We start from the raw sequence: 22505 nt of genomic DNA on the forward strand, positions 1-22505 counted from the left end.
TAGCTGGGCTTTCCACTACTCAGGTCTTCTGTTCTCCAAGATGTGCTGAGAGCAGTGTCCGGCCCTCGGCCCATAGGAGGAGCAGTTTGCGAACGCCTGGGGTCGAGCTGCCAGTTTCAGGGGCAGAGGAGGTAGCCGAGAGGCCGAGCGGCACCTTCCCAGACTGCGCCCCGATGCTGCGCGCCCTGACCTGCGCCCTGCGCCTTCCGCGCTCCTGGAGGCCCCTGGGGGCCCGTGGCTGTGCCTCGGAGCCGGCGGCCGCGGGCCGCGAGATCCAAGTGTGCCCTCTGGAGGGTCCAGACCAAGGTAAGCGCGCTGTCCTGGGGAGCGCCCGGGAGGCAGCTGGGAAGAGAGCTCGGGCGGGCCGAGGGCAAGCCGGACGCCTGGCGCTCGCTGCTGCCGGGCCCGACCCACAGCCAGCGCTCCCACTGCACGCGGGAAAACTGAAACCTGAAGGGGAAGGCGGGTCGCCCAGTGCGTTTGAGGATTTGACCCCAAAGCGCCTGCATCCCGGTCTAGGCTCCACAAGTCTCCCTAAGGCCGGAGGTAAGTGGCCACGTTACTGACCGCCCCGACCCTAGTTGTGGTGAGACTGTATCAGTATCAGTCCCCACAGTGTCCTATCTGGTGGCCTGGGGCTGTGAGGAAAGAGATGGGATTCGCTCAGGGCTAGGACTAGGCACCGACACTCTCCCCTCGCCCCGCCCCCTCCCCGCCCCTCCCCACTCTCTCCTGCCCCTCCCCCCCCCCGCCCCATACACAGAAGAGCTTTCAAAGGCCTTATTTCTCTGCTGGGCCAAACGTCCTGGCAAGTCTCCGGTGGGCGGGAGGCCGCGGAGCCAATCTAGCTTGGCTCACTGTGCAGGGCCACAGTGTAGGGTGGAGGGTAGGTGTGGGAAGAGGGGCAAGGGGAGAGAGGGGAGGGCAGAGGAGGGGCGGCGACAGGAGGGCGAGTCTCCTTGCGCGCTGGCCCTGCAGCTGCTGGCGGACTTTTGAGCCCTGTAGACTCAAGGGAAAGTTCGCGCGGGTCACTGACAGAACCTTGATTGGTTGAGCGTTGTGCTGGGTTTTGTTTGGTTGGTTTTTTATTTGGTTTAGTTTGGGGGTTTGTTTTTGTTTTTTACTTTAAGTGCATTCAGTGGCGTTACTCTCCGCAGTCCCCTGGGCGTTACCATCAGAGCAAAGCCCTTCTCTTGTCTTTCTCCCAATTCCAAGCCCTCTTCCCCTCCCTGCATTTGATATAGCATTGTTTATATCCGAGCTTTAATTTACACAGGTGGCATTGTACTAGACATCTCCTATTTCTTCTTTTTTCTTTACTTGATACTGAGTTTTGAAGAGCTGCTTCGCATATAAATGTAGTTCCTTGCTCCTTGTTGTTGCATATTACTCCCTTGGGTGCACCCCCCCCCACTTTTGATGGCATATAGGGGCTACCAGCGTCCCACTGCATCACTTGGTGAGAAGTCTTTGGGCATGTGGGGTTGCTGGTGTTAGAGAATACCCCTTACTCTCATGTTGAGCTGCCAAACTGACAACGGTGCTTACCTTCAAGTAGTTAAAATTACTCACCTCACCTTACAGATTAAGAAATTGAGGCACAAGGAGGTTAAGCAATTTGAACCAGGTCTCATTTCAAAACCTGTGTTCTCAACTATTAGGTCATCAGTACCCCTTCTGGTGATTCAGTGACTCAAAACACAGACTTGCACATTAGTTTAAAAATTACCACAGGTGCTAGACCTTAGGACTCACTTGTAAATAGGGAAACTTTTTATCCAGAAATAAGAAGCATCAGGAGATTAAGCCTCTGCCCCTACCAGAGGGCATATAGAAGGTAAAGAAAGTCATTGCAGGAACCAAGAAGAAGGAGCAGGGGAGGCACAAGGAGGCTCACACATGGGAGAACCACCCCCCCCCCATTAGAAGCCACAGATTCAGCCTTCTACTTGGGCTGATGGCACCAGACCATTGTCACATTTTACCTGCTGTCCTGGATAATAGGACTGGTTTGTTAATCACACTTCCGTCCTCTTTATGGCTCTACTCCAGCTCCTTAGCTGGACGTTCAAAGTTGATCATCACAAAGTTCACTGCCGTTTCCATCTTAGCTCTTCTAACCCATGTGTGCATTTGAAGCTGTTCCACCTCTGTGTTTGGTTGTAACTATGCCCCTGACTTGGGTCCTCTCCTTTCCTCTCTACCTATGTAGCTCCTTCTGGAATTATCCCCCCCACCACCACCATCCCTTTACTTTCCTTGTGTGTGGACTTGTCTCCCTCATTGGTTATTAGCTCTTTGACAGTGAGGATTGCTAGCTGGGTCCAACTGCTAACTTTAGCAAATTCTCTTCTTTCTTGGGCCTCAGTAAGGGGTTGTTAAACCAACTGGTCTTTATACTAGCTTCCAGTGGTTTCTGTTGGCTCCCACCCACATAATCTTGTGATCCAGGCCACCCAGACAGATGTGATCCTAGGTCAGCTGCTAAGGAAATCAAATTATCAGCATGGTGAGGCTTGTAAGAGTGGATAGGGCGCAGTTTAGACCCATCTTCACTGCTAGGATCCAGCCAAAGACCCCCTGTCTGGCTCCTCAGGGCTCCCAGCTTAGAGTTCATACTTCATATTGGGTCCTAGACTTTCCCCAGCTTCTGCGCATTTTCCCTGCTCACAGTACCCGCAAACTCTGGTTAAGCACTGATGGGTATTATCTCTTTAAATCCTCATTACAGCCTTTTTAGTATTATTATTTACAGATCAGAAAAGTGAAGGTCAGAAGGTAAAGTAACTGGCCCACATCCCTGGAGCTGGTACATGCCTGCGCTGTGACTTGAGCCAAGCAGCATATTTGCATTCTGAAAGAGAGAGATAAAGATGAAATATGGGAGAGTCAGCCAGAAAAAAAGGAAAGACAGAATAGGAAAGCAAAGAGGAGAGAGGAAAGTTTCTGTCAATCCCAGGACATCATGGCTGTATTAGTTTTCTATTGCCATATAACATATTACCACAAATTTTGTTGCTTAAAATAGCACACGTTTATTATCTCATGGTTTCTGTAAGTTAGAAGTGCAGGCACAACTTAGTGGGGTTTTCTGCTTCAGGGTTTTAGCAGGCTGCAAGCCAGGACTTGGCCAGGGCTATGGTCTCATCAGGCTTGGCTGGGGAGAGAGCTGCTTCCAAGCTCCTCACGTGGTGACAGAATTCACCTCCTGTGGCTGCTGGACTAAAGTCTTGTTTTCTTGCTGATGGCCAGGGGGCCACTCTTAGCTCCTAGAGCCTGTCCACAGTTCCTTGCCACATGACCTTCTCCATAGGTCCACCAGTTTCTCTAGTGTACGCTAGCAACACAGAGTCTTCTATACATCACAGCCTAATCAGAGAAGTAATATCTTATCACCTTTGCCAAGTAATTGGACCTAATCTTAGAAGTGATATTTTATGACCTCCTGCCCACATTCAAGGGAAGGTGACTGTTCAGAATGTGAACAGATACTGGGGCCACACTAAGGTCCGTCCACCACAATAACCTTGGACTTAGACTGTTTTCCTCAACCCCTCTGATATGGTTTCTCTGTATCCAGCACAGTTTCATTTCCCCAAAGTTGCAGCATTTTCTCATCTGGAGAAGAGCTGGAGAGGACTTTTGGGGACATCTGAGTTCCTTGGTGGAAACTGCAGGGCTCAGAGAGCTCTTTGAAGGTTTCTGGGGAGGCTAAGGAAGCCCAGATAGCCTGAATGTTACAGTTCTCTGTCCTGGACTGCATTTCTATAACTGTGGCTGGAAACTCTATCCCTTAAGAGCCCTGAAACTTTCATTGGCCCTTCTTGGTGTCTCAGATCAATTCACTGAAATGGCCATCATCAGAAATCCTGCTTGTTCCACCGACACAGCTGAGTACCCTGCGAGAAAATAATAAAATTGGTAAGCACTCCTCTAGTCCATCCTGATACTTTACAAGAGGGGAAATGGCCGAGAAGGCATAAAAGTATTTGAGCCCCTGCTCAGAGCTGGTCTCTCTTCACCGTACCTGGCCCACATTTGCGGGGGGTGAGTTAAGGCCAGAGTAGGGTGCAACGGCCATGTTGTAGAGGGTCTTTTGAGTGGAATTAAGGAAATGGGCTTAGTTTTAATGAAGAGGGAAGGGGAAGGATGTGGTCAGATTTGCGTTAGAAAGATGACTCTGATCCAAATGAGGGAATGACTGTGGAGGGGCCACGGGAGGTAAGACTCAGGGCAGAGGGCCAGTAACCGAGGAAGGAGCCCACACAGGTTCGTGGCTGCAAGGAGGGATGTGAGCTGAGAGGTCTACTGAATTGACAGGTCTCGGAGACTGAGTAGACTTCAAGGGCGAGGAACAGGGAGGCAACAGTTCTGCTGTGTCATTCATTCACCAAGGGAGCAGGAGGAGGGTTGATCATTTTTGGACTTGTTGGTCGAGGTGTCAAGTGGAGTTGGATATTCAGGCTTGCAGCTCAGAGAAGAGCTGGCCAGGTGTGCAGCACAGCCCTGGTGTACGGGAGGCAAGCACACGGGAGGTGTGGAAGAAGGAGAAGGGGTGGACGAGCAAGCGCCGGCCCTCCTCACTCTCCTGCCTCACCTCAGTCTTCTCTCTCTTTGCTCTGAACCCCTCCATTCTGGAAGCTACTGAAAGGTGGCAGAATATGTCCCCCCTCCCAACAATATGCCACATTGGTATAAGGAATTTTTTGAGCTCAAGGCCCTTGAAAAAACAGCAGATGCAAGAAGGGCCTCCTAATCGCTCCTTTTCTGCCTGAAAACAGGAGATAAAAACTCCTATATGAAAGATGCTCTCCCTGAACCTGAAGAAAAGAAACATTATTCGACAGGGAGTCAAAGCCGAGAGAATTCTGTACAACAGACAACTGTGGACAAACATCTCTTGTTAAAATAGTTCTTACCTTCCATTAGCAGCTCCCTCCCCTCGCCATAGTTTACTTTTCCACAATTACTGCTCTTTGTTCAGCCTACTATAAAAGCATGTAGGTTCCACCATTTCTAGAGGTCTTCATTTCCTTATGAGGGCTCTTATGTCATTTAAAACTTACATAAATGTGTGTGCTTTTCTCCAGTTAATCTGTTTTATCTTGGTTTAGTTCTCAGGCCCAGCTCAAACCCTGCAGTACCCTGCTCTGTGACCCTCAGGGCCCTCATCCCTACCACTATCCCTGTCTGGATGGGCTTCTCCTCCCTAAAAACACACACACATACACTTTTGCCTTGCTGACTCCTGTTCACTCCTCAGCTCTCAGCTTAATGGTCACTTCCTCCTCCAGAAGTCACTGCTGACCTTCCACACTAGGGGTCCCCTCTGTCCACTCTCTATGTCCCACTTCCTTGTCCTGTTTTTCCCTATGTTCTCATCACAAATAGTAATTATTTGTTGAATGTCTGTCTCCTGTTTTAGACTGTAGGATTTAAGAGGACAGGAACTGAGTCTGTCCTGGTCTCTGAAATCAGTGTCTAGTACAAAGGCCAGCATGTGTTAAATACATAATTGTGCAAACGATTGAATAAAGGGCTCCTGGACTGACCTTTTAGGAACTGCAACATTAAAAAAGTTGGGTAGTCCCTTACCTATAGAATTTTTTTCCCACCAGGCCTCACTCTTCAAATAACAATACTTGCTATCCTCACTTTGCTCAGATGCTTCCATCTGTGAGCTGCCATCTGTAATCCATTAGTACTTTATACACTCACCTTACTCATGATCTCATATTATAATGTACTTGTAAGTGAGTGGAAGGCAATAAAGTGACTCAGTACAAGAAACCCTTTCAAGAAGCTTGGCTGTTGTTGGTGAAAGAACATCACACACTAGGGCAGAGGTTATTCTCTTGCCAAAGAGGACAGGATGTTAGCGTGTTCAAGCCTCTGGATCAGTGACTAAATTCTTGTGACACAGGAGCTTGCTGACTTGCCCCATGAGTGTGCAATCAGTAAATTTCATGCTGCAGGAAACCCTACAGGTCAAATGCCCCACATTCCTTAATAAATAACTTTTGAGGGAAAGACAGGGCTAAAGGCAGAACCTGAGGACTTTAACACATTTTTAAGATATAATTTAAAAAAATTTTTTGATTTGTCTTAAAAAAATTTTTTTTAAATTAGCAAGGCTGAACTGTAATGTCTAGGAATTCACATTTAAGTGATAAAATTATAAAGTAATGCATTGAAATGGTCACTGTAAGTCAGGAGAGTCTTACTTTTCGGGGGAGGGCAGAGCAACGATTGTATCAGAGCACATGAAGGGGTTTCTGGGTGGTGGTCTTATAACTCATTCAATTTGAGAGGAAGAAATCTGACTATGGAGAAAACAATAATGTGGAGAGTTACATGAAATTGAAGGAGTATGTGTGCATGTGCGTATGCGTGTCACAATGGCAGAAACAGGCCAGAACCACTGTGGCAGTCTTTCTTGTCTGTCTCCCCATTGTTGCTCCAAGGGTCACAAGTCCTTCCACTTCTGTGATGCAGAAAGGGCAAGGGCTGTTCTCCCCATTTTATGGTCAGGAAAACTGAGGCCTGGGTGTGTGTGACTTGCCCCAAGTTACACTGCTCATCAAGGGTAGAGGCTGCCCAGATCCCAGGCCCCAGCCCAGGAGTGAGCAGGCCAGCTGGCTCACCCAAGGCTGTCCTGTCCCCTGCAGGAATTACTGAGATTCTGATGAACAGACCGAGAGCCCGCAATGCCCTGGGGCACGTCTTTGTCAGCGAGGTGAGGAAGGGCGGGCCCCAGGGTGGGCTGGGGCTGGGCTGGGAGGATTCTGACGAGGTCTCCTCTGCAGCTGCTGGAAGCTCTGGCCCAGCTGCGGGAGGACCGGCAAGTGCGTGTCCTGATCTTCAGAAGCGGAGTGAAGGGTGTGTTCTGTGCAGGTGGGTTTCCTCCCTGACCCTCACTGCCACCTCAGGGCTCAGCTGGGCTCCCACCAGAATGCAGGGCGTGGTGGGGGTGGGGAGAGGCTGGTGCTTAGGTCAGCTCTAGCAGAGAACTCATTATTCCCATTTTATAGATGTGCACTCAGAGAGTCAGAGGTAAAAATTCCTTCCCTAGAGTTATACAGCTAGTAAGAATTCAGTTTGAACTTGGCCTCTCTGCCCCCCAAATGTTTGTTCTTTGTGCTACACCACACTCTGTTCTGACCCTTCATTGAGGAAATGAGGAAACTGAGTCCAAAGACATTTACAAGGTCTGTGCCCAAGATGGGACTCTCTGCCCATTTGCCCACCTACAAGATCTCAGTTCCTGTCAGCAAAGCTCTTCAAAGTTCCTGCACCATTTGGTCCTCACAACAGGGCAAGCACCATGAACTTTGTTTCAAAGAAAAGAAATGACTCTGGGGTGACTGGGGAGGGGGCCCTGGGGAGGCAGGAAGAGGCTGTGGAGGGAATAAGATGGGAGGACCATGATTCTTAGGTTTTAGGGAGGTGTGGCTCCATCCCTAGGTCTCAGCTGTGGGGACCACCTTGGGGTCTGCTGTGGCAGAATACGAATGCACACCAGTCTGCCTGACCCCCTGCCCTGGCAGAGGCCTTCATCCTACCCTGACCTCTTCCTTTGGCTCCATCTCTGTCTGACCTCTTCTATAATGGTCACTTCATGCCCACTGTTAACCCCTCTTCACTATCCTAGCTAAGGGCGGGGAAGTAGAGGGTGCAGGAGGTCTGGATCTGCCCCACTTGCTCAGGAATCCTAGGCTTATCCCTGTCCCTCTCTGGGCCTCAGTTTCCCCATCTGACACTGAGGGGTTGGAACTAATCAAAGACTTCTGAGGATCTTCCCAGCTGCCTTTCATATAGTCTAGGACTTGCAGAGACTATATCCACCCCTCTATCCGGCCTCAGGCCCCTGCCATCTGGCCTTTTATGACCACTTCACTGTCACTACTCTCACCAGGGTGCATGCCCACCTCCGTGCCTCCATGTCCTGAACTCACTTCTCAGTGCTTGTCTCACTTGACCTCTCAGCCTCCTTGGACCCCACCAACCCCTTCTTGTAAAAATAATCAATTATACCGTGACATATGTCAATTATTTCTCGAACTGGAAAAAAATAAACAACAAATTTTTATTTTATATATTTTTTAATTGTGGTAAATATATACATTACAAAATTTACATTTTAACCAGTTTGAAGTGTAAAATTCAGTGGCATTAAGTACATTTACAAGGTTTTGTTTTTTGGAGATACATATATATTTTTATTGAAATATAGTCAGTTTTGTGGGCTTTGTCCAGCAAAGACCCACCACGGAGAATGAATTACTCGAGACTTTATCAAGTCAAGAGAGTGAGAGGGAGCCGGAGACCAACTCCCTGAGACCCTCCAAAACTCTCGTATTTATTGAGAATAGTCAAACAAAGGATGAAAGTAAAACACGTCATAGGAATGTGCAAGGGGCATGGTGTACATGCAGGTCAGCAGTTTCGTGAAAAACAGAAACATTAGTCAATCTATATATTTAGGGAAAAGTTTACAATGTTTAGGGAGTATACAATCGATAATGAAAACCAGGCACAAGCACTCCACAAAGTTCAAAATCTAACTAGATTAGCGAAGAATGTCCTGCTGTTTTCAGCAAGGGCTAAAGGTAATGTTTTTCCAAGAAGCAGAAGCAGCCCTGCAGCTACCAACCTACATCTAAGATAAGTAAGGCAAAGAGCAGCAGTTTTCTGCATTGCAGCCCTACTTATATGAGTGTGCTCCCACAAGTTTACAATGTTGTGTCAATTTCTGGTGTACAGCATAATGCTTCAGTCATACATGAACATACATATATTGTTTTCATATTCTTTTCACCAAAAGTAACAACATATTGAATATAGTTCCCTGTGCTATACAGTATGAGCTTGTTTATTTTGCCTATATTAGTGTCTGCAAATCTCAAATTCCCAATTTATCCCTTCCCACCCCTCCTCCCCAACCATAAGTTTGTTTTCTATGTCTGAGTCTGTTTTGTGAATAAGTTCGTTTGTCTTTTTTTAGATTCCACATATGACTGATATCATATGATATTTTTCTCTTTCTGGCTTACTTCACTTAGAATGACGATCTCTAGGTCCATCCATGTTGCTGCAAATGGCATTGTTTTTTATGGCTGAGTAGTATTCCATTGTATAAATATACCAAACTTCTTTATCCAGTCATGTCAGTGGACATTTAGGTTGTTTCCATGTCTTGGCTATTGTATATAGTGCTGCTATGAACATTAGGGTGCATGTATCTTTTTGAATTAGCATTCCCTCTGGATATATAACCAGGAGTGGGATGCTGGATCATATGGTAAGTCTATTTTTAGTCTTTTGAGTAATCTCCATACTGTTTTCCATAAGGTCTACACCAAACTACATTTCCACCCACCAGTGTAGGAGGGTTCCCTTTTCTCCACAGCCTCTCCAGCATTTGTTTGTGGACTTTTGAATGACAGCCATTCTGACTGGTGTGAGGGGATACCTCATTGTAGTTTTGATTTGCATTTCTCTGATAATTAATGATATTAAGCATTTTTTTCATGTGACTATTGGCCATTTGTATGTCTTCATTGGCAAACTGCTTGTTTCAGTCTTCTGCCCATTTTTGGATTGGGTTTCTTTTTTTTTTTTTTTTTTTTAAGTTGTATGACCTGTCTTTATATTCTGGAAATTAAGCCCTTGTCAGTCTCACCTTTTGCACATATTTTCTCCCATTCTGTAGGTTGTGTTTTGTTTTGCTTATGGTTTCTTTTGCTGTGCAAAAGCTTGTAAGTTTAATTAAGTCCCATTTGTTTGTTTTGCTTTTATTTCTGTTGCCTGGGTAGACTGCCCTAGGAGAACATTGCTGAGATTTATGTCAGATGTTTTGCCTATGTTTTCTTCTAAGAGGTTTATAGTGTCTTGTCTTATGTTTAAGTCTTTAAGCAATTTTTAGTTCATTTTTGTGTGGGTGTGAAGGAGTGTTCTAACTTCAATGATTTACATGCAGCTATCCAGTTTTCCCAACATCATCTGCTGAAGAGACTGTCTTTACTCCATTGTATGTTCTTGCCTCCTTTGTCAGATTAATTGACCAAAAGTTTTTGGGTTTTACAACGTTATTCAACAATTACCACTGTCCATTTCCAGAAAATTTTTATCATTCCAAACAAACTCTGTACCCATTAAGCAATTCCTCCCCATTCCCCCAACTCCTGGTAACCTCTATTCTACTTTCTATTTTTATGAATTTACATATTCTAGGTACTTCATTCAAGTGGAGTCATACATTTGTCCTTTTGTGTCTGTTTTACTTCACTTAGCATAATGTCCTTCATGTTCATCCATGTTGTAACATACGGCAGAATTTCCTTCGTTTTTAAAAATGAATAATATTCCATTGTATGTATAGCCCATATTTTGTTTATTCGTCCATCTGTTGATGGACCTGGGTTGTTTCCACCTTTGGGCTATTGTGAATGATGCTGCTGTGAACATTAGTGTGCAAGTATCTGTTTGAGTCCTTGCTTTCAGTTCTTTGGGGTATACACTTAGGAGTAGAATTGCTGGACCATATAATAATCCTAAATTTAACTTTTTGAGGAACCATCAGTGTTTCTCACAGAAGCTGTTTCATTTTACATTCCCACTAGCAATGCACTGGGGTTCTCCGTATCCATACCAACACTTGTTTTTTTATTTGTTGTTTATAATAGCCATCCTAATGGGTGTGAAGGGGTATCTCACTGTGGTTTTTATCTGCATTTCTCCAGTGACTAATGATGTTGGGCTCTTTTCATGTGCTTACTGGCTTACCTGCTTTGGAGAAATGTCTATTCGAGTCCTTTGTCCTTTGTAGGTTTTGTTTGTTGGTTTGTTTTAGTTGTAGGAGATCTTTATATATCTTAGATATCAATCCTTTACTAGATATGTGATTTGCCAATATTTTCTTCCATTTCATGGGTTGTCTTTTCACTCTCTTGATTAGTGTCCTTTGATGCTTGGAAATGTTTAATTTTGATTAAGTCCAGTTTATCTTTTTGTTGTTGTCTCACCTCTTTTTTGACTGCCCCCATCCTTTCCCTCCCTGGCTTCCTTGACCATGTTTTCCTTGTGTTTCTCCTTCTCTGGCTGCTTCTCTTCCAGTTTCCTTTGCTGGATCCTTTGACAGCCTGGGATTCAGTAACAGGTCATTTCCCAAGTGCTGTCACCAACCCCTCACCATCTGCAGGTGCAGACCTGAAGGAGCGGGAGCAGATGAGTAACGCGGAGGTGGGGGTCTTTGTCCAGCGGCTCCGAGGTCTGATGAATGAGATTGGTGAGGGTCCTGGAATGGGGAGGGGAGGTCATTCAGGGGTCCTGCTGATCCCAGCCCTACCCCACCCACCATCCTCTACTCTGATGAGAAAATAGTTTCTGTTGTGAGCTCTGTGAAGAGACAGATGACCTTAGAGGGGCGGAGGGGAGCAAGGATGACAAGGAATTCTATGAAGAGGGTGCCAAGAGGGTTCAGAGGGCATTCCTTCCAGAGGGAACCCTGGCCCCTCAGCCTGTGCTCTGCTAGTTCCCACCCTTAACCCCTGTGCCCTCCATGTGTAAGTCTGGCTATTCTAAAGGAGTCAAGTTTCACCAAGCATGCTTTTAGGCTTTGGCAATTGCTGTTTCTTTTGCCTGGAATATCCCTCCTTAGCCATCTTAACTTTTTATTCATTTTATAAGACCACCAGTACCTCCTCCTCCACGAAGCTGTCCCTGACCCATCCTCCAAGCTTCTTTTGTCAGAGCACTGATCACCCTGGGTCAGTGGAGTGATAGGTCTGCCTCCCCATATGTTATTCAATTCTGTGTTCCCAGCACCCAGCACAGGGCTTGGCACACAGAATGAGAAGGGATAGCAAAAAGGCTGATCTTAGGGAGGCGAGCAGGAGAGTGGGCCTTAGTAGGGATCATCCAGCCCATCTCCCCACTGCCGCTCCTCAGCTGACCTCACTTCTAAGGTAACCTGGCTGAGGTACCAAGTAAGGTCCTCAAACCTGGGACCAGTGAGGCCCTCTGTCCTAACCAGCTAGCCCCTCCCATCCCGAGTCCCTGTCCTGGTTCTGCCAGGGCCTCGCAGGCTGAGCCCTTCTTCACCCCGACAGCGGCCTTCCCTGCACCCACCATCGCAGCAATGGATGGATTTGCCTTGGGTGGAGGCCTGGAACTTGCCCTGGCCTGTGATCTCCGAGTGGCAGGTACGGGGCAGAGGGAGAGGTGGGGTAAGGTGGGGAGGGAAGAGTGAGTGAAACAGGCTACTTCTGGGGTTCTTTTGGCTTTCCACCAACCGCAGAACTAAAGGCATGGTGGGGGACACAGGGAGTTGAGGCAGAAGCTGGTTCCCCTCCTGGCCCAGCCCCTGACTACAGCGGTACCCATCACTTCTCAGGGCCAGCTGCCCTCTACTCAGGAAAGCTCCTGCCAAGGCCAGAGGAACTGCTGACATGACAGCAAAAAGAGCAGAGAGGAAAGGCTGAGGGCAAAGATAAATTATTTAACCTTTCAAGTCTGTTTATCAGTCATGTTTTGAATAAAGATGAGTCACGGAGACAATCTGTCACCAACCCAGTTAATCACAAACATCCCTGGACAGGAGCATTGCCCTCTGGTTCACTGGCACTGCCAAGGTTTGTGTTACTTGTTCAGAGAAATTGAGCTTTGAAGAGTCAAGGGAGATGATGATAATCAATTTTTAACCTTTTTTTTAACCTTAGTGACTTGGTTGAGTGTGTCCTTCTCGGAGGCAATCGGAAAAAGTCTGAGTGCCATCATGGGGCTACTTGCTTCCCTTCACTGCTTGCTTCTGCCACCCAGAAAGAAAATTTTTTAAAAATGTTTAACTCCAGGCATAGAGAGAGCTTATATCTACATGATGCATATCAAAGAGAAGGCATCAAAATACCAGGTCAGGTCATAACCCCAACTCTGTTTCTCACCTGCCCATGTCTTGCAGGGTTTGGTGGATAGGAGAGTGCACGGAAAACCCTTCCCTCCCATGCACAAGGCATGGTCCAGATGGCCTGTGCTGAGTGAATTCAGAAGAATGTGGACTAGAACACGGGGAAATTTCAGGCCGACAAAAAGCTAGGAGGAATAACTGGTGGGAGCAGGAGTCACTGACATTTGAGGCCAGACCTGTGAGTTAATGGGTTCTCTGTCTTGTGCAGAGAATCCATTAACTCACAAATAGGTGCTGGGCACCTTCTAGGAATCCCTTCCTTGTTCCAAAGACCTTACCTCTTGTGATCCTTGGCAGCTCTCTGAAGCAGGCAGAAGTAGGGTAATCATCTTTTTCCCACCTCTGAGGCTCAGAAAGGGAAAGAGACTTGCCTGGTGATGTACACCTCCAGTGAGGGAGGCAGAATGAGAGCCTGGGTCTCCTGACTGCCAGGCTAGGTAGGGCTCTTCCAAAGGTAGAGTCTGGAGGAGTCTGGCTATGGCACACCGTGAGGGAAGTGGTTGGCTGGAAGGGTAAGCAGAGCCCACGGAGGGGTGTCTCTTCTCTTTGGGGATTGGCACTGGAAGACAGGGTGGGGGCTTCATTCTGTTCTGTTTAAGCAGCTTCCTCGGCTGTCATGGGGCTGATTGAGACCACCCGAGGGCTCCTCCCAGGAGCAGGTAACCTCAACCCACCACACCCATCTTTCTCCTCTTATCTGTTCAATTCCACTCTATCCAGCAAATTCCCTGCTTTTTTTTTTTGCCATGTTCCGGCTCTGCCCTGCCATTCTAACTCAGTCTGCTCCTCTGGGAGGTCTTGGCTGAATCCCAGGCTAGGCCTTCTCTGGGTTCCCACTTCCCATGCGGTTTCACCACCCCTACTCCATCCTGGCAGGAGGGACTCAGAGGCTGCCTCGATGCCTGGGGGTGGCCCTGGCGAAGGAGCTCATCTTCACAGGCCGAAGACTGAGCGGGACGCAGGCCCAGGCCCTGGGGCTGGTGAACCACGCCGTGGCCCAGAATGAGGAGGGCAACGCTGCCTACCACCGGGCACGAGCACTGGCCCAGGAGATCCTGCCCCAGGTGTGGCGGCAGCACAGCACAGGAGGGCCTGTGCCATGGGGGACTCACACGTGGGGAGGCCAGGGTGTCTCTGGGGCTGCACAAGATCCATTTATCCAGACTTATTAACCCTCTTTGGAGTTTTTGCATCCATTCAGCCATCCAGTAAATAAATCAATTTTAAGTTAAAATGAAAATTGAGTAGTTATGAGGGACTGGAATCAAATGGGCTTGAAAATCCTCAGAAGAGCACCGTAAACCAACTTCTTGACATGATGTAAATGCTCTCTACCTGTGCCATCCACTAAGGTAGCCACTAACTACATGTAGTTATTTAAGTTAAAGATTTAGTTTCTCAATTACACTTCCTACATTTCACATGCTAATAGCCACATGTGGCTACTGGTGACTGCACTGGACAGTACTGCATTAAAAAGTCCCCCAAACTGAAAAGGCAAGATTCTAAAGCAGATAAAGAACTACCAGCCCATTTCTCTGACCATACCACATGGCAGAAAAATTTTTGAAATACTTGATGTAGGACATGTGTTAAGACCCATTACTTTAAAATCCTCAAATAGCCTAAAAGCATAGGCTCCCAAAAGGTTTAGAGACCAGGGAGTGGGTTTAGGTCCCGCCTAAGTGTAATTTCCAAGTACGTGAGAGGTTCCACTGGCTGCTCACTGCTCTACGGGAGGTCCGAAGTTTCCACAACGATATGGAAGGAACTGAAACAGAACTAGGTTTTACTAATTTATAATACTGACTTGGCCCATGTGGAGCACCTCCCACCCATCAGACAGAATTCTAGGTATTTTAATAGTGTCTCAATTATTAGAACAATCCAGTTGAGTTGATTATCCCCACTGTATTTGTGACATAACAGACCCAAAAAGGCTCAAGATCAAAGAAAGTGACTGTATCACCAGAAAGTCGGTAACTGGTATTTTGGCATTTATTTTGCATGATGCAGATTACAGTATAAAAACGTGTTTTATTCTAAGGAGTGCAGAACATGTACAAATTTTTAAAAAACAAACTAATGAATTTCAAATTAAAAAATTACAAACATGTTACAAAGTTAAAATATAAGCCTATAAAATGTTAACTATACTTTATCATTTTAATATTAACAGATAAAAGTATTTGAATTAATCATGAAAAAAACTTAAAGAAGTATTTTATTTTGGAAAAAAATTTTGTCCCTTAAATAATCCTGTCTTTTTTGTAACTCTGAGGTCTTCTTTGAGGGCAGGGACTAAAACTTTAAAAAACTGATAGTGAGTTTGGTTTAAAAGAAAGCATTTGTTTTGTCTTCATTTCTTCTTTTTTAGTTTCATCACATATAAATGGAGAGTCTGATTCTGTCATCTGGACAATTTTAATGCTGTCAGGTTTCTGTTATACTTGGTCAGAAAGTCTCTGAACTAATATAAAACTGAGTGACTCAGGGTAGTGGTTGATTATACTTCCACAGAGGGGGCTTATCTAGCAAGACTCATAGACCAAAGGGCTTGACTTTTTGCATAAACTAAATAACTGGGTCTTTGAGCTTGATCTCTAGATGATTCAGACTCCAGATTTTTTAATATGCTGAAATAATGGTATTCTACCAATATAATTACTAGTATTTCAGTATTTCAAAGCAGCTTTGTATATCAAAACACCATCATACCAAAAATTATTATTACAATCACTAATCCAAATGCTGGGTCATTCTGATGCAACCTGAAAAACAAATCTGCAACTTCCAGCTAAGTTACTAGGTGCCAAGGATGTGAGGGTTCCTCGATGGAGTGAGTGCCAGGGATGGTGTGGTAGAGGCTGCCCTCTAGTGGACAAACCACCAAGACTAGGGAGTCAAATGGTTTGAGATTAGAGCTCAAAAGACTGTCAATAAACACAAGGTCCACAACTTAACACTGAGATTTTCCGCCTAAATAGTAAATATACATTATTCTTTGAATATGGATTTGGCTGTGTTTTCCACTTGCACATCAAAGGAATGGAACATTCTGTGGCCAAAATGTGACTCACTCTCCTCATTTCCAAATAACATAAAATTATTGGTATTTCTAATAATCCATACACACACACACACTCATAGTGGACTCTTGAACAACACAGGTTTGAACTGTGTGAGTTCACTTACACGTGGATTTTTTCCACTAAATACATACTACAGTACTACATGATCCGAGGTCAGCTCAATTCAGATGCACAATCATGTATAGAGAGGGCTGGCTGTAAAGTTAATATGCAGATTTTCTACTGCGTGGATGGTTGGTGCCTCTAACCCCCCAGGTTGTTCAAGGGTCAACTACATATCTGTATCTGTATCTATATCTATATCTATATGTCTGTGTTTGTGTATATAAGGAAATTCTTCTATCATAAGTATCATGAATGTATTTTCTCAGTTGTTGACCTTCACCTTTTATTTGTGGTATGCTTCCCAGTCTGAAGTTCTTCATTTTTATGTAGCTAGCTCTTGCATTTTATGGCTTCTATGCTAACAGACTTTAAAAATCATTCTTTTTCTGACAGTCTTTCTTACAAACAGCCACTTTGATGCTCTTCCTTCCCAGTGGCCCTGCAAAATGCCCCCTGGGGATTTCAACCCAAGCCTGTCAGACTCCAAAACCCAAGTTCCTAATCGTGACCTGTCTTCACCCTCCTGGGGTAAAACTCGCTTGTAGCAGAGGCCTGCATTTGCTGAAATGAGGGGTAGAGGAAGGGGGCAGCAGAGGGAAAGGTGACTGGGAATCAGATCCAAGCCTTACCACTGACTCACTGGACAAATGTGGTCAAGTGCTTCACCACCCTGAGCCTCAGTTAAACATGGCACCATCCTTGAAGGGTGTGTAACACCATTAGACCAAAGACAACCCTGGGTGGGAGAGCATTTGGAAAATGGAGTGTTATACATGTTGGATGGATGGATTAAATGACAAGATTCCTAGATGGTCAGGATGGTCAGGATGGTCAGGATTGGGAAGGTCAAGGATCAGTTAGGCTTCTTTCATTATAGAAAATGAACATCAACTGGGAAGTAGTAGGTACTAACACTAACAAAACGTAAGTGTCAGTAAAACAGCTAGAACTCAACCTAAACTTCTTTCCCCACTGTGGAGCTATGTGCCTAACTATGAGCATTGATCCCCTCTTCAACCAAGACTTTTCTTTTCCCTAGGCCCCCATTGCTGTGCGGCTAGGCAAAGTAGCCATTGACCGAGGAATGGAGGTGAGAGGGTTCTGGGTTAACTTGGGTCCACTAAAGTCAGTGGGGTGGCTGGGAGGTGTGCTTTCACGGCACACAGATGGACAGCACAGCTGGAAAGAGCTCAGGAACTGGACTCTTCTAGCAGGCTTCAAGTCTGACCTCTCTTTGTGCCTTACCTTTACCCATCTACAAAATGAGGTTTGGCCAGGCAATATTCCAAATTACATTTTATCCTCATCTCTTCCCCTTGGAGAGGAAACTGAGGTTCAGAAACGGTAAATGACTTATCCAGGGTCACAGAGCAAGTGAGTTTCAAGAACCCAGGTCTGTATGGCTCCCAGTGCACGTTCTCGGGTTTGTGTTGGTGGTCAGTAATGTGGCCTCATGGACAGGGCACAGAGTGTTTCCTTGGCTGCAGCTAAGCTATCCCCCGACATCAACTAACTCTTCGATTCATTCAGCACACACTGAAACTACACCTTAATTCAGGACACAGAAATGAATCAGGTATGGTCACTGGCCCCAAGGTGGGGAGTGGGGCAGACACAGACATCAAATCACTAACAAAAGGTTAAGGGTGCTAAGCAGATACCCTGGAGAGGTTAGAGCTGTGCTGTCCAGTGGTTAGTAGCTATGTTATCAGATAGTGCTGGGCTAAAGAATGTTTTCTAGAGTTGAGCCTAGGGAGGGATGAGAATTCCAGAAAAGTGGAAAAGTGTGAGTAAAAACACAGGTTATTGATAAGCAACTCAAATGCATGTGAGGAAGGGGTGAGACAACACAGCATGGAGGTCAGGGACACGGGCTCTGGTGCTGGACTGTCTTGGTTCAAAGACCTGCATTTCCATCTACTACTGTGCCCTTAGACAAATGGCTTCCCCTTTCTGTGCCTCAGCTTTCTCAGATGTACAGTAGGGGTAATAACCCTTGTTGTGAAAAGTAAATGAGTTTTCATAGAATAGTGCTTGTAAGTGGTAGTAATAGCAAGCACCGGGCAGTAGAGGCTGGGAAGTCGACGGGGGGCCAAGTCATAAAGGCCCAGGGCCTTAGTCCTAAGGGCACAGAAGGCCTCAGATTTCACTAATAGGGGTGACAGGAGGCATGGTGAGGAAAGAAGGAAGACTGGCTGTGCACACACAGTGCACACACACCCTCCTCAGCTCTAGAGGCTGTGTGTGCAATCCTCCATTATTCCCCCAGCCCCCATTCATCCCAGCACTGATCTACCACTGTTATGAATGGTGCGCCCTCTCAAGGGAGGGAATTCCTATCATACTCATCTCTGTTCATACAGGCAGGCATACAGTAAGCCTCAGTAATTCTTAGCTAGAAGAATCCATGAAACAGTGGAGTGGTGTAGGGAGCAGGGCAGGTTGGCTCCCAGTGCAGATGGAGGTGGACAAGGTCAGACTGATCCACGTATCACTTCTTTCTCGCAGGTGGACATCGCATCAGGGATGGCCATTGAAGGGATATGCTATGCCCAGGTACGTGGCTGCTGCCAGTCCATCCATGCCTGTAAGCAGAGGCTGGGGGCCTTCTGTACTACATGATCAATTTGGTAGGTTCCTTCCAACCCAGAGTTAGACTCCATGCCACTCCCTTCTCACACTTAGCCTGGGGTGAGCCCTGGGGAACACACTGCCTTTCTCTGGGACTGTTTCCTCAGCCATCTAATGGTGGTACATCCTGCCCCACTTTGGTACCCAGAGAATCACAGAGGTACTTGACAGAAGAATAGTAGCATCTGTGGTCTCTGTACCAGTGGGTGCTATTAAAACCAGGCTCGAGTGGGATGCCAAGGCATTGGTTATATAGCCTATAGGCTGTGTGCATTTGGTGGTAGGGCAGTAAACCTGGGGCTGACCTGTTTAGCCCCTACTCCTGGGTGACTCAAAAATACTAATCTCCAGGTTAACAAAGTACTGAAAATACTCTGAAATAGGGGGTCCTGGACTTGAAGGACCTAGTGTGAACTAGCTACACACCAGGATTCAAAGCCAGATTTCTTACTGCAAAGCCTAATATTTCTTCTCTACTGAACAGCCTCATTTCAGACTGCTGCAGGAGACTGAGCTCTCTGGAGGCATGCAAGCTGTGTGCAAATAGAGGCTAATATGACAGGCCTCATGATAGAGACACAGCCTGCCTTGCACAGGCGACCAAGGAGCCACCAAGGCCCATACCTTTGCATGGCCCAACACCAGAGTCCAGAGACAGTAGGAAGATTTGGATGATGGCCTTGTCATGGGCTGAACAAGCTTGATCAAGTCTTTATTGGCCTCTAGTCCTGCTCCCCACAAACTAATACTCTGTATGTTGTTTCAGAACATCCCCACCCGGGATCGGCTGGAAGGCATGGCAGCTTTCAGGGAGAAGCGACCCCCCAGATTTGTTGGCGAGTGACTTCTGTTTAACGTTAAGCACGGGAAATGCGCATCTTACAGGGCAGGATTCCGAAGGAAAATCTGCAGTGCAACAGCCTTCATCATTTCACCTCTCTGGGCTTCAGTCTCCTCACAAGGATGATGGATATAAAATGAGTGGCATAGTACCTGGTACTAAAGTGCTGACCATGCCACCTACTACCACCTTCATTATTCTTCACCCAAGCTAGATAATCACTGGGATCGGGTTTGCTTAGGAGAATACCTTTCTCTCCCTATTAGAATGATAAACTAAGGGTAAAAAAATCCTCTGGGCCTTTGTATTGCTGGCACTCAAGCCTGACCTCTGCATCTCAGTCATTAGGTGCTCACCAGAGATGGCAAGAGGTTGTAGGAACCCCTGGTTTCTTCCTCTGTACAACAGAGATAATAAGGAAACCCTGGTAGTGGTTGAACAGGCATCAGGAATCAGACTGCAGATCCCAGCTGTCAGTTACTCACTATGTGCCTCAGCTTGTGCATCTATGATCAAACTGTTGTGAGGATTTTAAAAAATAATAAAACATCTCAAGTTCAATAAATGTGAGTTATTATTTATGTACAGTGTCTGATAAGAACTATATGAAAGCACTGCTATGAAAACCGGATGAAAGCTATAGGGTGGCAGGCAAATCTTTGATGGGTGCATTAAATAGCTTTCAGGAGCACTGAGAAGAGAACAGTTAACTCTGATGGAGAGAATGGAGAGTCAGGAAATGGGCAGATAACACTGGGTTGAAGGTGGAAGGATTAATAGGCATTTGAGGCAAAGAGGAAGGCTGATGGGAATAGCATGAGCAAAGGTAAGTAATATGAACTCTTAGAAAAAGGGGGGCTGATATTCACATATGCACACCTCAGCAGCCCTCCTCCTGATCAAGGCAGGGGAAGGGACAGTCTTACAGTCATTCTTTAATTGATTTGAGCTCTGCCTGAGCTTCCTGAGATTATGCCTGGCCAAGCCCAGGAGTCACTAGACTATGAGCACGGACATATACCAGTAACATTGTTGATTTGCTGCTAAATACAAATGTGCCCCAAGTTGTGCTCATTTCCTAGAAGGGAGAGTAACACAGAAGAGCCCAGGTCTTAGAATCAACACCAACCACATGAGTAGTATCTACTCAGGAAAGTAAACCACCTTACTGAACTTCCTTTTTCTCAGCTGTTAAATGGGGAGAATAAAACCTTCCTCTCCCAGAGGACTGCTGTGAATGAGACAGATACTCAGACGGGTGCCTAGTGGAGAGCTGGACCTCAACAGGCACTAGTTCCCACCAGCCCTCCTCACATTAGCCTAAGCTAGTATCTGGTAACAGCATGTCCCAAAGTACAGAACCCAGGTCAGGAAACTAAGACAGCCTTCAGAGGAGTCATGCAGAAGAGTGAAAGAGAAAATACAGTGCGGTTTCAGGAATACAGAAGGAAGCAGGTTACCAATTCCTGTTATCCAGTGCAGCAGTTTGGCATATGGTTTAGAATAAGAATAAGCCTCATTTGATTCCAAAAGACGGTATACAGCATTCCAGTTAAGGGTTTGGCCAGCTAACAGCACAAAAACCTAGTCCTAAAATATGTGACTAATTCAAAAAGGAATTTATTTCTTTGAAAAATTTAAATTTAAACAGATGAATAGCAAAACATGTTTTGTTAGTTGTCAATAATAAAGCAAAGAAAGATTTCATACTCTTTTCCATAGAGCAGGTTTGCAGAGGACAGAAGCTTCTTACAGTTTATATTCTGGCTGAGGCTAGTCCTCAGAAAAGCCCATATTTTTCTCATCTCCGTTTTAGGTAAGAGCACTTCTTGAAATCTTCGGCAAACTCCTTCCTCTTTCTCTCAGTTTTGGTCACAGTCCTACTCAAAAAATTGACGGATTGAGATTTACAATCCCCATATAATCTTTCATCTAAATACTTTATGCTCATTCCTAATTTTGACCATGCCCCACTGGCACACCCAGTTATACACAATGCTCTGGTCAGTCTAATGTGTAAAGCTGAAGGAAAGTAGGTCAAGGGTAGAATGTCCAAAATCGTAAAAATACATTTCTCTTCCCACCACCCAGTCAGCGGAAGGTACTCTGGTACCTATTTTAAAAAAAGTTTCATTCCCCTCCAACAGAGGTTCTGCCTTCTTAACAACACAGTTATAAGCATATGTTTCCTACAACTTTCTTCAAGTACTTCTTTTCCAATGGCTTCATATAACCAGGAATAACAACTCAAGACATTCCTTCAAACATGAAATTTAACATAAATATCAAGGTCTCCCTGCAGGTCTTTTTCCCTTCCTCTGACAGAGTTACAAAATTGGCCAGGGGTAGAGAAAAGTAATTGTCACAGCTGTTCCAACACAAGCTCACAGGTCTTCCCACAGAGTCCAGGGCTTGATTTTACAAAACTGCTGAAAGGGTATTCCCAGAATGATTCCAACTTGATTTGGGATTATGACTATCATACACACTCAGTCTTTTCATAACTTACAGAAAATCGAGGGAAAAAAAAAACAAACCTATGAGGTGACCAACTCACAAACTCCAATGACCTGTTTCAATTCAGCTCAACATTCAATTTCTGACAGGGAGGAAGATCTGACATTGAGGAAGAGAGCACCTCTTACGCCTCTTGGGTTAGAAAGGGCATTCAACACAGAGGAGGTCTCTGATAATTCATAAAATGCATTCTGAAGTCATCTAGAATGGAGGTCGCAATTTGCTGTGCTTGGGAGTCTGCCTCACTGTGCTCCTGGATGTCACACAAAAGCTGCAATCCTTCCTCTTCGACTAACATTTTGCAGTATTTGCTGGCTGAAAGAAAATCAAGCAAAGAAACTTGATGGGCAAGCTG

General features: G+C 45.8%; 2 protein-coding genes across 10 annotated transcripts in view; one reads left to right on the top strand and one right to left on the bottom strand.

The window, feature by feature from the left end:
- The first annotated feature begins 53 nt into the window (after nucleotides 1-53).
- ECHDC2 (enoyl-CoA hydratase domain containing 2) lies at nucleotides 54-20192 on the top strand. 4 transcript variants are annotated; one of them, XM_031684268.2, is made up of 11 exons: nucleotides 190-306; nucleotides 3837-3921; nucleotides 6669-6736; nucleotides 6807-6894; nucleotides 11201-11287; nucleotides 12111-12203; nucleotides 13564-13623; nucleotides 13841-14028; nucleotides 17201-17251; nucleotides 18670-18717; nucleotides 19559-20192. In XM_031684268.2, the coding sequence occupies exons 3-11, from the start codon at nucleotides 6686-6688 to the stop codon at nucleotides 19634-19636; spliced, it is 744 nt and encodes a 247-aa protein (XP_031540128.1). In that variant the 5' UTR covers nucleotides 190-306; nucleotides 3837-3921; nucleotides 6669-6685; the 3' UTR covers nucleotides 19637-20192. The 4 variants fall into 4 exon arrangements, with proteins under 4 accessions (XP_006200559.1, XP_015091650.1, XP_031540128.1 ...); XM_072974457.1 differs by lacking the exon at nucleotides 190-306 and adding an exon at nucleotides 317-546; XM_006200497.4 differs by lacking the exon at nucleotides 3837-3921 and having other exon boundaries at nucleotides 54-306; nucleotides 13567-13623.
- A 1037-nt stretch (nucleotides 20193-21229) lies between these two features.
- Nucleotides 21230-22505, bottom strand: part of ZYG11A (zyg-11 family member A, cell cycle regulator) — a 56870-nt gene continuing 55594 nt past the window's right edge. For 4 of the 6 annotated variants that reach the window (XM_031684267.2, XM_072974455.1, XM_072974451.1 and 1 more), the window contains one exon: nucleotides 21230-22465. In XM_031684267.2, the coding sequence (XP_031540127.2) occupies nucleotides 22302-22465 (164 nt within the window). In that variant the 3' untranslated portion in view covers nucleotides 21230-22301. The remainder of the gene's footprint in view (nucleotides 22466-22505) is intronic. The other 2 variants (XM_072974453.1, XM_072974452.1) reach the window with 2 other exon arrangements.

This window comes from Vicugna pacos, chromosome 13 (genome assembly GCF_048564905.1).
Source record: "Vicugna pacos chromosome 13, VicPac4, whole genome shotgun sequence".
Taxonomy (NCBI): Eukaryota; Metazoa; Chordata; class Mammalia; order Artiodactyla; family Camelidae; genus Vicugna; species Vicugna pacos.

Coding starts and splice junctions, on each gene's coding strand:
- ECHDC2 (XM_015236164.3), top strand. CDS start 174: ATGCTGCGCGCCCTGACCTGCGCCCTGCGCCTTCCGCGCTCCTGGAGG. Junction 307..6,668: donor TCTGGAGGGTCCAGACCAAG/GTAAGCGCGCTG, acceptor TGTCCCCTGCAG/GAATTACTGAGATTCTGATG. Junction 12,204..13,563: donor CTGTGATCTCCGAGTGGCAG/GTACGGGGCAGA, acceptor GTTCTGTTTAAG/CAGCTTCCTCGGCTGTCATG.